We start from the raw sequence: 18,065 nt of genomic DNA on the forward strand, positions 1-18,065 counted from the left end.
TCTACAAGTTAAGAGAATGATTACAGATAAAAACTAACAGCAGTGACAAAATTAAAGAATATTAAATATTTTCCTGTTTGTTGGCACAGTTAAATTCCCTGGTCATGATAGGTGAAATTAAACTGCAAAAAATCACAACTACCTCCAACAAGCTATACTGACAACTTGTTATTTTTTTTTTGTGAAAATCAAAATCATAATGTGGGATAGTAGTATCTTAATTTAAACAGGCTGTGCAAACTTAATATTAATATATATACATTTCGTAGATTTTATTTTGCAACCTAAGAAAAATATTGATAAAATCTTACTTCCCATGTCCTAGTATTTTAAAGACATCTGAAAGATTGATTTAAGACATTTTAACTAAAATTAAGCCCTTTTTTAAAAAATCAAATTCATTCAAAGCCGTTTAAAACCTTTTAACCCTTTAACACCTGGAACTGACATCAGTTTTCTTGTGCTTCTTCAGACATCTTTCACAAGTATTATAACCTTTGAAATGTGAGAACTTTTTAATCAGCAAGTTGTATAAAATGATAAAATTGCACAAAAAAAAAAAAATTGTAAAAGAGAAAATAAAAATGAACTTATCAAAAACCTTAGCTAACAAGGGGAGAGAGTCATTATCATTAGACAATTATCAAGAAAACTATATTTACTGTATAGCTTTATAATTATGTATTTAAAATTAGGTTACTTAAAAATAAATTAGCATTATTTATTTATTTTTATTTTATTTTAGCACTTTTTTGAGTCATATCCTGTGTTTGTTCTTTTACTTTCTTTTATTAATTTCAGTTAATTTTCTTTTACCTTTTCACTGATTTCTTGCTATTTTGCGGGTCATTTCTTGTTAAGCTGCTTTTGGCCTTCTTTACAAGTTTTTGAAAGAAATTAAGCCAATTTGCTCAAGTTTCGAAGGGTTATGGTCCCGTGGGAAACCTGTACATGTTTTCAGTTGTGACCCTGCAAAAACAACGAGAGTTTATACAACCTTGCAGAAATACACGTTCAGCATCAAGTCATGGTTATCGCACATGATCAGCCGTTCATGTGACAGGCTCCATTTAACACAGAAACACAGATTCAGCATGATGTTCACCCGTCGCTGCCTCCCCTCCCTCCCTCAGAGCTCCTCGTCCCTCCACAGCCATCTCAGGTTTCTGTGCCACTGTGACAGACTCTGGGTTTATAAATAGCGATAAGCACCATACTGAGAATGTCGGCCATAAAAGGGGCTGGCTTCTGTCGAGGCACCTTGGGACGGCACAGCGGCCTCAAACTGCAGCATGTGGTACGCCAGATTTACTGCACAGGCAGGGCAGGAAAACTTAATTTTGTTTGTGTGTGGGCCACGTTGGCTGGTAAAATCCAACTCCATCTGGCATAAAAACTGTTTTAACCAATAACAGAATAACACAGAGAAGTGTACGCCCAAATGAGAGCTGGTAACCTGCCAAACTGGGAGTCAAACTGGACCGAAATTCACCCATGGTGGTCAAAACAAAAAACTTAGATACTCTGACACTGGCTACAGTTAGATTCAAACCAATATTCCCCTATTAATACAAATATGACGATATTCTGAATTTGATGTGTCATATAAACAGCAGCTTCTGTTTAAATATTTCAAATAAGGCTGTTTTCCAATTAAGACGTGTGGCATATGCTGATATAATTTGGGTTTTAGGAGCATTAGTTGGGCATGAATATACAGCCAGTTTAGAAAATGCACCTCAATTTGGGTTTTTACTACAGTTTGCAGCACAACACCTCTTGTCTGTTCACGGTTGGCTCTTTGCGTTGTCATGGATACGCTGAACACAAACCAACTTGCCAACAGTTTGTAAAGCTGTGGGGTAGATGCGAGCAGAAAAGCCTTGATTTTTGGTCAGAATTAAAAACACAACTGCTTTTAAACTTTATGAAAGACTGGAATATAAAAAGGTCTTTGGATGAGCAGAAATATCACAGCGCCAACATTTTCAAGAGGTTGATTTAAAGGGGGCCAATTGTGCTTTTCCCTTTTTTTTTATTGTTTTGTATAACATTTTTGTGCTTGTAAAAGGTCTCCTAAGTATTCTAAATCCTCCTCCGAACAATGAAGGAGGGATGCTGAACTTGCATGGTCCAACAAGCTGTAGAAAACCCTGAAAAAAAAATCCTATTTTAATGCAAAGAAGCAAAATGACAAGTGGCTCCAGCTGCTCTACTTTTGCATATTTTATCGTTATAAATTACATGTTAGGACACGTTCATTCATCAGACTATGCATGGCTGCATGTAAATGGGAGTATTAACGGAAAACTCATTTTTATTAGCCATGTAACAGCTTAGTAGGAATATTGTCTTTATCAGAATAAGAGCGAAAACAGAATATGTTGTGCATGTAAACATACTCAGTGTTTTCTGTCAGACAGCTGAGGCAGTATGGATGCTTATTTGTCTGTTCGAGTGCACTGCATTCCCCATAATTCCTTTAAGACAGGCTCACAATCATACATGTAAAAGCTGTAGTCAAAACAAAGCTGAAGAGTTTGTAACGGGGATTTACAAGGTGCATGTAGGACAACCAATCACACATTATCTCTGCTTTCAGTCCTAATGTTTAGAACAGGGGTGTCAAAAGGGTCCAATCCAGCCCTCGGGATGACTTTACAGAGTGTGAAATTTAAAAGTCGTTATTGATTTTAGAGCCCAGCTGATTAAATCTCTGGCATCGACAACTTAACACGTTCCTTCTCCTGTAAAGGCAACTTACTGTGTGTAAAAAGTAGTATTCTATAAACAAACCAGTAGGAGAGCTCTTCTTATTTTGTTACTTGTGTTGCGTCCCTCATTTTCTGTCGCCTCTCTGCTTTTGAATAAAGGCAAAATCTCCAAAAAATGATAATAACATTGAAGGTATTGTATGCAGAAATTGTAGACTACTGTTTACAAACAGTAGCTCCTGCAAAAGCGAAAGCCCGAACCTCCTTTGTCTTCTTAGCGTTTCCTCTCACTATATTTGTGTTTTTTGGCGCTGTGTCTGGCTTTTAAGTCCTAACCTCACATGTGCACTGTGCCCAGGAACGTCTCAAACACAGCAAAATAAGTATAAAATAAGAAAATACAGATGAACACACTACCACACACTGAGAGTCAGTCATAAATGATAATTAAGAGGGATTTCGTTTGCATTTTGTTTGTTTTGTTTTTAGAAAAATCCTGTATTATATACCTTTAACGATGGCTCTGTCTATTCAACCACCACAGTAAACGCCAGTTTATGGTTTCTGTGTCCACGACCTTGAAACTAAAGCAGCTAAATTGAATTTTAGCCATCATTAATTTATGTGACATTTCAAAACGTCTCTTGTGATAACATCAAAATTGTAATTATAGGGGGGAGTTTTCTCTGTTGTGTTTTAATTATTTAGTCCCCCTCATTTATATCAATAAGTACAGGCAAAATAACACTGCAATATAAATTTCATGAGCGGTTGTATTCACAGTTGTAGTTGTATTAACAATCTAATTTGAGATTGAGAAATTAAATTGCATCACAATGTTTAATGTGCATAACCTACATTTGCATCTGCAAACTGTTTCAACTGCACATCTGTTAAATATGCAAAACTGACTTGAAGCTCTCTACATTTTTATGCAACTGAATTAATTTCTTATCTATTCTACTTCTGCATTCATATTTTGAACACTTGAAGTATGAGGCACATATTTGTGCATTGTTTTAGATTTTTTCATGCAAATACTTTAATATACTTTTATTTCAAATACAACATATATCTTCTTGCATTTTAGATTTTTGTCTGTTTTTCTATTTATATGTATATGTTACATATTATTGCATAATGCACATTTTACATTTAATTCCACTATGTCTGTATAATACAAGATCAGCTAATATCTCCCATTTTCCCCGCAGAGAACAATAAAATATTCTGAATCTGAATTTGTATATTTTGGAAAAAATTAGGTCCATGCTACAATATAATAGTATATTTTAAATGTATACTATACTATTAAAAAGCTACTAGTTTATGTGATTGTAGGTACAGTGAATATGGACATTACTGATTATTTTATTTATTTAACCAAGAAAACCTCTTGAGATTAAAATCTCTTTTTTAAGAGTGTCCTGGCCAAGAGAACCAGCAGCATAAGTTACAGATGAACAAAAACTACAAAATCAAAATATGCAACTCCAAAACATTGGAGCATTATAACGCGCAAAAAGAACACAAAATGAAGTTACTACAAGGAAGGACTAAGAAGTACATTAATATATGCTATAAATGTACCATATATACAAGACAAATTCTGATACACCCTGACATCGGCATGCAGAAGGTTATTTTAAAGTCCTGCAACAGAAAGCAAACCGTCTCTTTAATTACTCTCTTTTTTTAAAGGTGGCAGGGAGCAGAGCCCCATGTGGTGTGAAACAGGTCAGACTATTGTTTGGAGTTGTGCATGAGAGACCCAGCATGTGAACGCTCATATATGCATGTGTGTTTGTGTGTGTGTCTTTGTGATGAGTGGGACATGTTGGATCTGGGTCAGGCCGACCTCAGGAATCCCTGGCATCCACATTCCCCTTGCACGTGTTTATACGGCAAATGTGTGTCTTTTGTGTGCATCTGCATGGTCTGCATGTGCCAAGGATTCAAAGGATTATTATCATACAAAAAAAGGAGAGGAGATTACTGTTTGTGTGGTCGAAGCAACAGGACAATATCTGTCCACTTACACAAAATGGACAAACTCAGATTAAATGAGTTGTGATATTCCAACCAAAAGCAGACAACTTGTTAAATTTACAACCTTCCGCTGAACGTATTTGACTTGTTATACACTGTCAAAGTGCACATGTGGCTTAACGGATGCTTCTTCCTCTGTGGATAGAAAAAAACGGAAATGCTCTTGGGCAACAAGCATCCACGCCCCAGGGAAAAGCAGAGGAAGAGCATTCCTGGGACACTGGTGGTGCTGAGAGCAACAACAGCCAAAACACGCCTCCGGTGTGGAAATCTGGAGAGCTATAACCAGCCTCTGTGTCATAAATGTTTGCAAAAATGAAACTGCTGAGTAAATATTTAAGTTTTACACCAATTTGCACCTTAACAGCAGGAAAATCTGTTGACCATTGTACCGAAGCCGCCAGCTCCATCTCGTGACAAACAACAAAAGCACTGAGTAAACCAAAAGGTCACAGAGTCCAAATTCAAGCATGCACGATATAAAAAAGCCCACAAACAAAATGTCAACCACACAACTGCCTCTGAAGGCACAAGCCTCACGAAACAGATGCTGCACAAACATTTGAACCCCTCAGATTCTCCCGTTACGCCGTGAGAGGTCACCAGAACCAGCAGCTGTGTTTGTAGTGACTTCCAGGTCGCAGCAGCAGCAACATGCGCAGCTACTAATCACTGTCACAGGAGCAGAAACGCCGCTTCTTTGTAATGATGGAAGAGGAGAAATGCACATTTTAAAGCCAGGTTTCAATTACAGACCACTGTGCATCAGCTGTTACAGAAAATGCTGCGTTTTCTCTTTACAGTTTGACTAGAAATGAACATCAAGGCGCGCCACAGTTAGCTGCTACGCCTGTCATGTTCTCCCTTCTCTTCTTAGTATTTTTATCAAATTATGGGTGTTCGATATCAAACAAAAGTAGACACAAAGTTAAGGAAAAGCTTCTCATTTCTAGCCAACGACCAAGGATTTGGTCGCCTGAAATGATGACTGATAGCAGATTGTATCGGCTGTAGCTAGTTAGCATAAACTAATGCTCATGTTAAAACTCAGTGAGTAAGAATATTTGTGCATATTTTTAAAAATATTTTTGTGCAAATATTTGTTCTTTTTTTAACTTTTATTTCATATACAGCATATCTCTTCTTATAATTTAGATTTTCTTTTATTTTTCTTATATTTTTGTATTATGTTATATATTATTGCATAATGCACTTTTTTTTCCTCTTCAAAAGGCATTACGGAAAAAAACTAAAACTCAAATGTGCTATTATTAACTGTACATTACCACATTTAAGAGTCTTGAAAAAAGGGCATTTTTAAATAAAATGTCTAGTATGGGAAAGAAATGTTATAAAAATGAATGATTATGTAACACTGCATTATAATTAGTTTAGTTTGAATAATTTCTTCAAAAATTTTACACATTGTTGGTTCATTTATATATTGTATACATCTTATTAATATGATTGTTTATGTATTGGCTTTTTACTTATTTGACATTCTGGTTCCATAAGTGAGCATCATAAATTAAATCACCAACATTGTATTTCAGAGACAGATATAAAATACCTTAAAACCGAAGCAAATAAATCCAAAATTATCTGCATAGCTAGATATTGTTAAAATCTGTCTAAAACACATCCCATGTGACTTATATTTTTTTCTCCGAGCAACAAAATATTTGACTGATCCTGACACAATATGCTGGTTTCTAACAGTAAACATCAGTGTGAAGGATGATTTTCTCATCGTCTCAACAACTCCCCTGTCTCTGAACACAGAGCAAAAACAGGAGAAAGTATTAAAAGTTAATTCAAGTACTACAGTGTTTTTCTGGGTCTGAAGACGAGAGCTAAAATAGATTCAGTCTGAGAAGCGAGTGGCAGGCGACAGGATGTTACTCCACTGCAAACAGAAGGGATCTCCAGATGCTTTTAACCACAGAGAAGTGGGTTACCCAGTCACAAAGACGCACAACAGAGCCGAGCATGAATCATATATGTTTCATCTATTATTCACTTTTTCCTTCTTCTCTTTTCACCGGCTCAGGGTTAACGCTAAAAACTAAGGTCAAAGGTGAAGCAGCGAGAAACTGGGAAGACTTTTAAACCATTTTTAAACGTCGGGGAGCTGAGAAAAGCTTTTTCTTCAAGACGGGGAGAAAATAGCTCAGGCGTGGTTTGTTGTGACTGCGGCTGTAGTCAAGGAGTTTCACTTCTTTACATATGACCTCATCATTAAGTCATCATATCCTCGACATAGCAACCGTCAGCACGGCACATGATGTAAATAAGCAGCGAGTTACCACAAGGTTTTTACATCGATGGCACACAGACGGACGTAATAACAATAAAGCAAAAAAAACATGGTCATTCGCACGTTTTCTACAAGCTTGTGGTGTAACAAACAGAAGTGTGACCACTGCTTTAAGAGGAAGAGACCAAAAAAAGAAAAGAAGTAGCACCAAAGCTGAGGACTGAACTGTGATCACACCCGAAATGTGTCCATATAGCACACAGCATCAAGGTTTATGTGATTATTTCATCATTGATTCATCTTCAGACTATTTTCAGGATTAATCTATTGATTGTTTTGTTTAGAAAATGTATAATGTATAAAAATGCTCATCACAATTTCCTTTTTTTCTTAAGATTATCTTTTTGGGCTTTTAGCCCTTAATTGATATGACAGACCGAGTGTGAAACGGGTAGAGAGTGCGGACGACCTGCAGCAGAGGGCCACGGCCGGAGTCAAACCCGCGGCGGCTGCAGCGAGGACAAAGCCTCGGTCCGTGGGGCGCCCGCTTTACCTACTGAGCTACTGGGCACCCAAACTTTTGCTTTTTTGTTCAGTGAAAAAAAGGGACTTTGTAAACATCAAGGTCTTGAAAAAATGTGATTATTATCATTTCAGCATTCCAGTGATGATCAGCACCACTGCATAAGAAGTCACAAAGGACTCTGCTGAAATAACAATGTCAAAAGAAACTGTTATATAAAACAGCAGCAACAACTGAAACAAAAGACAGAAAGAAAAAGCAAACAGAGATCTGCAGCAACAATGAGTCGCACTGCAGCTGATCCGTTTCCTGTTTATTTCTGTGGTTACCGCAGACCGCCAGCCTCCTTCAGACACTGACCATTACTGCATCCGCGCCTGAGAGTGACTGCAAACAAATCTACTTTGTGTTGTTACAAAGCAGCCATACTTGCTCCTTATTACATCTAGTCTTTTTTTTTCATTTAACCAACTATTTTTCCAGAGAGACCTGGCCAAGAAGACAGAGTGTACTCCTCGTCTTCATCTATCATGTGACTTTAACGAAGAACTTGGCATTAATATTTAATAAAAACTAAGTCTTGATAGTCTTTGTGATGGAAACTTGTGATGGAAACATTAAAATCAAGTGTATATAGACCACAGCTGCCCCGCCACACTCACTCACCCACTTGTTTTGGACTCATAAAGTAGGGCATAACTGTATCTGGCTGACTAATGTTGACCTGGCAGCGTGGCGAGGTGTGATGGCGGACTAAGTTTAATCTCAGCTGAGGTCCGGTTTCAGCGCTGCGTCACTGCGGGTCAACAAACGACAGCTGGAGAAGATAAATACGAGTTAATATTGTGCTCTATCTCCATTAGAACTGGATCAATAAAATCTTATTTTAACCGATGATAATAGATCACACTTAAATAGTTAATCATATTTTGTATTTTTAATCTAAATCTGCAAAAAGTTATCAATAATTTTACTGGAGTAAAAAAGTACAATATTTGCCTTTAAATTATACTGAAGTAGAGAATGACATTGCAAATAAAGTACCCTAAAACTGTATATTAGTATAGTACTTGAGTAAATGTACTTAGTTACAGTCAACCACTGGACATAAATATTTTTAGTTATTGGTCTTGGCGTTTTGGGGAATCGTTTCTAATTTTTAAAACACATTTTGCATCTAGTATTGAAAGATTGGCCCTTCTAATTAATGAGGCAGGCAAAAATAAAACATTTAACCTGCAGCGAATTAATCAAATCTAGTAAGTAAGATCAACAGGAAGAGGGTGCTGCAACATCAGCTCTGTAGTGTTTTGTTTAAAAATCATCACATGTGCGATTGTTTTGCAGAAGAAAATCAACATGCCGGAGGACAACAGAGCATCACCGATGACCTCTACGTGATTTACTACAGATCTGACTATCAGACACATCAGTCAAGAGGTGGTGTAACGTCAGCTGAAAGCCCTCCGGATGAGGGGAAAACCTGACCAGCTGCAGACAAAATGTACCGGCATCTTGCTGCAGCCCGGTCTTCATCTTCCATCCTGCAGATTAGAGCTTTTCAAGGATCATTTCAGGGTAGAAAAGGGCACAGAGAGCTGCTAGCTGGGTCACAGCAACTGGTGCGTGGGTAATGGAAGAAGCAGAGTGGCGTCATTGAGGAGACTGCAGAGGTAATCAATCGACTGACGCAGCAGAGACGCTGCATTTCGAACCGGTTCAATGCTGTTCAAAAATAGCCGTCCGAGAGCAGAAAAACACATGGAGGTGTTTGAAGACAAAGAAAACATCTGACACACCACATGACGACGCATCCTTACACAACACCAAGATGTTTTCTTTCTGCACTGTGTTTGGGAACCATTACATTGCCACCATTGTCATATCTGGGGTTGATCAGTACAGCTTAGTTTAATTTTAGTCAGAAAACTTTAGTACAGAATTGTGGGGTTAGACTGTTTTTCACCATTTCACCAAGGTCAATGATGTCCTTGAGCCATCCTTAACTCGATAAATACCAAGAAAAAACTGCTGTGAAACAACAGACTTTGGCTAGCAGCTAAGTCAGCAGTGCAAAGCACACCTGTCCCACTGGCTGAAGAGAGAGCCGCACAGCCATACCCTTTAACGCCAAAATGAGTGTGTGTATGCACTTTTTTCAACGCTAAACGCACTAAATATATCCTTTCTGATTGCCAGTAGCAGCAGACGAGTATGCCTTTCCGCCTGCAAGCTGGTTTGGGGTTTTGATTATATTTAGAATAAACACAAATACAGCCATTTAAAGTTGTGTGTCCCTCCCCCTGAGCCAAAATCTTAAAAAAATAAGTCCCTCTCCAAAGCTTAAAAAAATATTTGACATGCCTCCATAGTTTTGCACTTCCCCCTCCCCCCTCATGAATAACAAACAGTCCCCTATTATGAGTTTTATTATGAGTTGTCCTGGCTTCCAGATTAAATTAGGTTGCAGTCTTGCAGGCTGTTAGCAGCATGCATCAGCCATCATCTGCGCTCTAATATTAGAGCCTGTGGGTCCTGTGACTGAGATGATGTTTGCTGAGTGACACATGTGAGTTCAAGTGGGCACGAACATCAAATGTGGCTACATTAGGGCTGTTATCACACACACGTACATACGCACACACACACACTTCAAAGCAGGAGGAAGGGGGGAGTACATCTGTTAGTGATTCCCCTGAGGTCGGAGCAACACATCAACAAAAACATCCAGTACATACTGCAATGCAGCATGGGTAACAGCGGACAAGTACAGGACAGGAACCAAACAGCTGAACACCTACACCAGAATTTTGCTTCCTGAAATAATACTCGACATGTTCGTACATCATCTCCTTCAAAAGGAGGATATTTGAGCTTCTCTTTTGCAGCAAGAACAGCAAAAAAAGGCTCCTATTAAACACTAAAGATGAATTCAGCCGCATTAATATTGATCAATTAAACTTTAATTGAACGGCCCAGTGCCCAAGGACATAAAATCCGACTGAGCTGCAGAATTAGAAAAAAGGAGGGAGGGATGGGGGTGTCTCTGGTTTAGCTGGAAAGGCCCCGAGGACACAAGCAACACTGTAGTACTCTGTGTAATACATCACAGTCAATGAATATTTAAGTCACATTCGGGTGCAGAGCTGCGTCGGGTTGAAAGGACAAATTCATGTGTCTGTTCCCCGTAACTACGGCGAGACATTAGACCTCAGTGAGAAATGTGGCTGCAGCACCAGGTAGGTCAACTCAAATATTTTCATCATCAGTTAAGTTTCAGTTTCTGCGATGGTTTGATGTTATGGTTTGGTCTATAAAATGACAGATAAAGGGAAATAATGTCTATTACAATCTTCCAGAAATCAATGTGACACTTCCATATTACTTGTTTTATCCAAGCTAATCCAAAAACTAAAAATATTCAGGATACTGTCAAATAAAACAAAGAAACGCAGCACATCTTTTCAATGCAGAAGCTCAAACTGGAGCATTTTTGCTTGAAGAATGACAAAAATCTTTACTTGATTTCTAAAATAGTTGATTATTTCAGCTGTAATCCTGATTACCTGTTCTTTCATCAAATAGTTCCTCATTTAAATCAAAATTCAGCCAATTTTAGGGCAACGTTAAACATCTCTGTTAAATGAAATGAAATGTAAATAATATCCATCTCTACCAGTAAGCATAACTCAACCAATTTTTCAAAAGACAAGTAATCGACGGATGTGCAAAAAGGAAAATAAACAATCATGAGAGGATACAGTCGTGGTATGATAAGTCATACAACTTTAAGTCATAATGGATGAAAAATGTGTTTTGAAAGTGAATAAAATTTGCAACTTATGTAAGCAAACACACAGTAGGTTGCAACTAAATATTATCATGATTATATTTTACAATATTTTTATTATTATAACATCCACTTCCTAAAGGACAAGAGCTGAATTTGCACCCAAAATGCTGTCAAAACTTTTGTTTATATAACTGCCAATGTAGCCTCCATAATGGAAGAAACAGAAAGAAACAAAAAAACAACACCCAAAATCACAGAGATACCGATTCACGTGCGGCTGATATTATCACGTGACCTCTGTGTTTGTAGTTATGGTAATTTGAGGTTGAATTTTTACTTGACAAATTACAGATGTGGCGATTTGCACGAGATAAAGATCAAAGGCGACCTCTGCAATTATTGCAAATTGCTACAGGTCAGCAGGTAATTGGCACCAGCCACCAGCCAAATGCTGGTAAATTTGCAAGTGGCTGCTAGATTTGCTTCACTAATCGGCCAAAAAGACAACAGTTATCTACTGAGAGGCTGGTGGATGCTGGAATCCATCAGCCACAGTGGCAGGTGGACTAAAAAGTTAATTCCCATCCCTGCGTCAAGTCCTGAACAAGTCATTATTTGTCTGTCAGCTGGTCTTCTGTACCAAAAACACACTTTCCTCCTGCTCACTTGGCTGCTGTAAGACTCATCATTAATCCATGAAAACATTTGGGCAACATTTAAAATCTTAGAGGTCTGAGTTTAAGTCACAGTCGAGTTGCAAACTTTTTTGTCAAATTATGTCTAAAATCATCAAACTGGTGACTCAAATCTACATCTCTGTTTAGTTATATAACACAATGGTGATTCATGTCAGAATCAGCCGTCAGTCAGTTGTTGCTTTACAATCGTAAACATCCTCTGGTGCAGCATCAGGAAGTGATGTGTGTTGCTTTTCCTGTGGCAGCAGCAGTTAATGTGGACTAAACAGAGGGAAACATCGGTAAAATTAGCATGAGCACTAAAATGATATTTGGTAAGTGTACTGCAAAAAATGTCATTATTGGAAACTGGGTTATTTTTGATTAAGTGCGAAACATTCGCAGTCTTTGTCGGTACTGTTGACTGAGAACGCGATCATCGGCCTGTGGCTCTGATATCTCTCAGTACTGCCTCCACTTTAGCTCTTAAATAGTCACAGGTGTGTAGGTGTTGCTCCAATGACTCAAATCTATAAAATGTGATACAACTGTTCTCCTTTATGACTAAACTCTGCCTCACGCCGTTCCCTAAAAGGATTAAGCTGCAAACAGGATTACTACATATCCACATCTCATTCATGATTTTTTTTAATGCCGGATACGAAGGGAAACATGACTAATCTCTGCATAAACGCTCAGGAAGCTACATGCTTCTCCTTCTTCACACTGGGCAGCAGAACGGAGCATTACCTCTCTTTTCCCGTGCGAGCGGTCAGCGTCATGGCTCTGATTGATAGCATCTGGTCACAGGGACCGCTGACGTGGAGTTTAGAGGAGAGAGCGCTCTCCTCCTCCACCTCCCTTCTTCTTCTTCAAGGATCCACTCAAACCACAACAACCAAACCTCGACTCCCCGTCCAGTTTCTCAGAGTCATTCTCGCCGAGCACTTCCACAAACTCAGCGCTCATACCACACGTACAAGCATTCGAGCCCCCGGGGGGCAAACAAGACACAGTTGGCAGAGCTGAGAGAAGCTGAGCCTCTTCAGACTGCAGCAGCTGACAGGAGTTTTGTCTTTAGTTTGAGCTCTGATGATAAAAGAAACTGTGTTAAAAACCATGAGTTAATACAGAAATGAGGACTGAACAACGCTATAATGTAACTTTGAGTCGATTAGTAAATAAGGAAAAAAAAATGTTGTGATGATCATTGGGGAATGGGAATTGTGGAGCGTTTTGGGGCAGCATCACCATCTTAGAAGGATAAACTTGACTAATCATTTGTCAATCTTTCATCAGAAATAAAGAAGAACGTGCTAAAGACAAGCACCCACTTAAAGAGAAGCTTTCGACAGACGCAAAGGAGCTAAACATTACAAAGTTGAAGTTAATTAATGATATCAATCCGTACACACTTTGACAGATTGACACCCATCAACATCATGGTCCCTGTTGGCAATCAAAAGCTTTAAAGCTTTGAAGCCCAGTGTGTAATTTACAAAGGGGCGGGTGCAGGACTTTCAGATCTACAAGACAAATACAAACTGCTCAAGCATCTGAACAAAGAAAAGCTGGACAGTGTTAAAATGTTGGCTAATCATGCATTATTAATCTACTGGTAGGCCTATCAAGCAAAGATTCTGCTGGTATCTGGTGAAATTACTCGATTAACTATCGGGGTTAGATCCATTCGGCCCAATATCATTTCATAAGTCTAGAGGTCATGGGCTATAATTAAATAATTTGATCCCAAGTGAATTTTGGGGAGCGCTAAACCAGAAGTTCGCCGTTGGTCGGCGATGTCTTTAGTGCACTTGCTCAATGGGTTCAGCGATGCAGAAGATCCAGATAATTTTACATCCAGGATCTCTTTAGGTCTAATGCGCCACAAAGGAACTTTCATATGAACGAGGCCCCACCTCCAAAGCTGTATCCAGTTTTCTTTATACATCCGTGATGGCAACACCTTCCCGTTTCCTACTGATTGTTTGCTAACCCCTCTTTAGTTAGGACTGTCAAGCTTGTGCATTTTCATGTGCCAATATGTGCAGTTTACTATGTCGACAGAGGCAAATTCACCATCTCAATACTGATTTTTGACACAATGGTTCTTAAAAATAGCTGATCTCTCATTTCTTAAGATGATTTTGAAAAGCAAAATGAAAATACAACTAATAATTTTTTGTTGCAACTCTGTGTGATTCAGCTCTACTTAGCCGGAAACCCCAGACCAAAGGTTACTTCTTCTCTGAGTTTAATTGTGGAGGATGATAGATGATAGTTGCAAATTAAAAGCCAGTGGGAGGAAGGTTTCCAGGCCAGAATCTACATTTTCAGCCTGGCTGTGATGTTGAACGTGTGCCAAGAACATAACGTCAGCATGAGTGGGAGGCTCTCGGGCCAAAAGGGAGTCCACGTCTCATGATTGCTTCCACAGAGAGGCATTTAACTCCACACTGAGACTGACCGCAGGGCGACCAGGCTGGAAAACCCGGTACAGTGACACTGCAGATAACAATTTAAACTCCTTTACAAACAAGAGCAGAAGTTCTCTGTCTGCACCACACAAAAAGTTAATTGTCTCGGCAAAGGACGGCCGGTGCCACTCCTATTGTAAGCCACAAACAGAGAGTCTTTGAACATGTCATGTCTTGGAGAGTCTTGGTTTGGATCCAGCACTCGCCGAGTTGGTAACAAAGGAAGCCGCTAGCTGTGTTTCCTCAAAAAACTCTTTCTGCTCTGTAGCATCCACTCTGAAACCCCAGCAGACAGAAAAACAGACTCTGATTAAGTGTCGTAATTTCGCTGGTTGGTGGGTTTCAGTGTGTGTGAGGGCTGACAGGAGATATATGAGGACAGGACGGCTGGATGTGTGTACATTTGTGTATGTGTGTTAGGGATTTAGCTAGTCTACATGCATTAAACCAAAGGTCTGCCAACCTCAGACCTAAATAAATCACTTTGATAAGGGATTATGATGCCATCTCACAGCCCTGCAGGCCCTCTAAGCTGTAAAAAACAAACAAACCCTAGTTGGCTATTGTTTCTGTCTTTTTCTTTTTTTTTAAAGAATGGGACTCAGCGCTCAGAAAGGAGTCACACTGAGAGAAAGAATGTTTCTGTTTATCTAACGCCACTGCCTTTTTCGGCATCTAGCATTCCTGATAACGTCACGTTGATCGACCCGGCTTCTGCTTGCTGCACCTCTCTATGGAAGGCCTCATACAAAAACACGCTTTGCTTTTCGCCTTGGAAAACTTATTGTAGGGTGAAGTTGCTCAAGAGCAATACGAGCTTGTTGAGTACTTCAATGAATTCACTTTTACAGGCAAAAATACACCAGTAACACAAAAGTCTCATGATAAAACACCAGAAAGACAGCTTCAAAGTTGACAATCTTGCTTCAAAAACATACACAGGACGATAGCTCCCTTCTCTTGACCAAAGAGCGAGAAGCCACATTCCAGTGGAGGAAATCTTGGCCTGGATACCAGCTATAGTGGATCTTCAAAAACGTTGTCTGTTACCACCAGAGGCTTATTGGACCAAAAACTGATGGGTTCCGAGATTGGCCAATAAGTATCAAGAATGCAGCAAAAATGACCGACAGTGTATATATAACACAGTTTGATGACCAGAGAGTTGATGAGCTTTTTTTTCCCCCAACTATAAAATATTCGCTCAGTATGTTTCTTGGTTCCCGTATAAACGAAAAATTTAATACACAGGAATCCCCAACAAGATGTTTGTGTGTTTATGAAAAAAAGAAGCATATTACTATGCCCGATATATGCCGCTATCAAATTCCAAAATGTTGATGTCAGTATCGGCCTCAAAATACAATTATCTGTCAGGCTATAGTTGCCATCCATCTAGCCAATGTAAATACAGACACCCACACATGCAGAGATCCAGCACCATGACAACCTGCCTTTGCGGTGATAAAAAGCTGCAGCAGACGTTTCCCTCCATCCAATGCGCTCCACATCAAGCGAAAACTGGAGGGGGGAGGGCTGCCAGCAAACAGAAAGTCACCTTCTACCAGTGCACAGGTCAAGAGGAGGTGCATGATGGAGGTGTTCTGTGTTTTTACATGGATGCATTTATTATGTTTTAAAAATGCAGAAAACAGAGAACTAAATTTATAAACCAGAAAATAAGACTCAGACTAAAGAAGTCAAACCATTTCAGACCTTCATTTTCTACAAAAATATGTAAATAAATCACTGGATAAAAAAAGCATTCACTCTATAGACCTTTTCTGTTTTGTTGCTATGGAAACAGCAGTAACAAACATTCCGACAGGATATACAAAGATTCCATTTAGAATGATTATGTTGTCTGTGGAGAAATGAGAGTGACTATGCTTATTAAGCTGACCATATAGCCTTATTTTCCAGCGTTTTCTAAGAATATTTAAAGCTTTTGTTGTATATTTCAAAGATTTTTGTATAATACATGTAATAATTAAATTATTACATGTATTATACAAGAGGGAATGGCACTCGCTATTATCAGCTTACAATTATTAGGGTCGGGAATCACCAGAGGCCCCCCAAGATGCAATATTTACCTCACAAAAATATCGCGATAATATGCTTTATCATCCCCTCCCACTCCCAATAATTAGAAGGATTTCAATTAAATTAAATCTTCTCTGGTTGACACAACCAGCTTCCAAAAAAAGTGAGCAGCGTGAAAAAAAACATCAGCTGGAGATGCAGATGTTCAAGCTCTACATCAGCCAGTAGGAGCGCTGCAGAAGTGCTCTTGAGCAAGACACTTTAGGGGCTAAAATAAGAGTTTTCCTGCATAGATCTACATGATGTAGATCTAGATTTTATGTTGTAAGACTGTTTTTGCAACGGGCCGTGCGTCTCCAGCTGCAGCAGCCTGCCTGGCTGTATATGTGGGCCATTTTTCACCCTGTGCACCACTGACGTGTTTGGTAATGGAGACCACAGCTCAGTGCAGCATTTCCAGGATCTCTTGCTGGTCAGAGGAGGACCCGCCTGTTTTAGAGACGCAGACAGCCCGCTGTTTGAGTTTGAAGGAATTACAGCAGGGTTGCCAGGACCGACAAACAGCCCTCTTTTTCTAAGATTTTTGAGTGGGAGGATGTGTTGCATTGCTGCAGCTGTTGAACCAAAAAATTCTCAGGAAAACTGATTCACTGGATAACACTGACACACTTTCATTGTGATCAAAAGATCAAGAGAAAAAAAAATAACATATATAATCAGAATCCTTGCCTCCACTCTTTTAAATTCTAAGATGACGTTATTCATGACCTATTTTTTTTTAATATATTGACTGTAAAATGGGTAACTCACATTTGTCTGTTAGTGTCAGCTTCTCCTCGAAATTATGTCCCAGCTCCTTATAATCCATTGTTTCCATTCAGGCGGATCGATTCCCAGTTGCTGTCATTCCTCAGAGTCGCACAAGTACAGGAGATGAAACTCCCGGTACAGATCGCCCCAAACACGCCCTTTGTAAATCCAACCGGAATACAAGATAAAAGTGAACAAAAAATAATGTGGAATTAAAAACAGGATCCGACAGAGGACAGCTGGGGAATGTCTGAAATGTTAAATTATAATAAACTGTCGTCAGTGTCTTGTTAAGATTAGAGACACGGTCCAATCCAGCGAGTCTTCAATGGAAAATCTACAGTGTGGGAATAAAAAGCTTCAGTGAGTACTGTGAGCAGCAGGACCAGAGTCAAGTCATAATTAATGAGGAAAACACATCCGGTGAGATTTTTCAGAATAAAATAGTGCAAATATTTTGACACAAGTACAACTCAAATTTCCATAGTTTAAACCAAGTGTTGGAGATTAACCATTTAAATGTAAAATAACAGAAGTGCAACTATATTATGTCAGTTACAGGTACTGAGGAAAAAAAGTAATTTAATTAGGCTACATTCAAATAGTTAAAGATGAACATTAGTTTAACTAAATCTTCATATGAAACTGTGATAAATGAGATTTTTTTTCCAATCACCAAAAAGAGACTATGGACTTACCATGGGTCTTTCTTTATGGAC

At 38.9% G+C, this 18,065-nt stretch overlaps 1 protein-coding gene across 4 annotated transcripts in view; it reads right to left on the bottom strand.

Annotated features, from left to right (window-relative positions):
- The window catches only part of LOC121957583 (MAP7 domain-containing protein 1-like), a 53,830-nt gene extending 36,129 nt beyond the window's left edge, over positions 1-17,701 (bottom strand). For all 4 annotated transcript variants that reach the window (XM_042506225.1, XM_042506224.1, XM_042506223.1 and 1 more), the window contains exon 1: positions 17,347-17,701. In XM_042506225.1, coding sequence (XP_042362159.1) covers positions 17,347-17,413 — 67 coding nt within the window. In that variant the 5' untranslated portion in view covers positions 17,414-17,701. The remainder of the gene's footprint in view (positions 1-17,346) is intronic.
- Positions 17,702-18,065: the final 364 nt, after the last annotated feature.

This window comes from Plectropomus leopardus, chromosome 18 (genome assembly GCF_008729295.1).
Source record: "Plectropomus leopardus isolate mb chromosome 18, YSFRI_Pleo_2.0, whole genome shotgun sequence".
Taxonomy (NCBI): Eukaryota; Metazoa; Chordata; class Actinopteri; order Perciformes; family Serranidae; genus Plectropomus; species Plectropomus leopardus.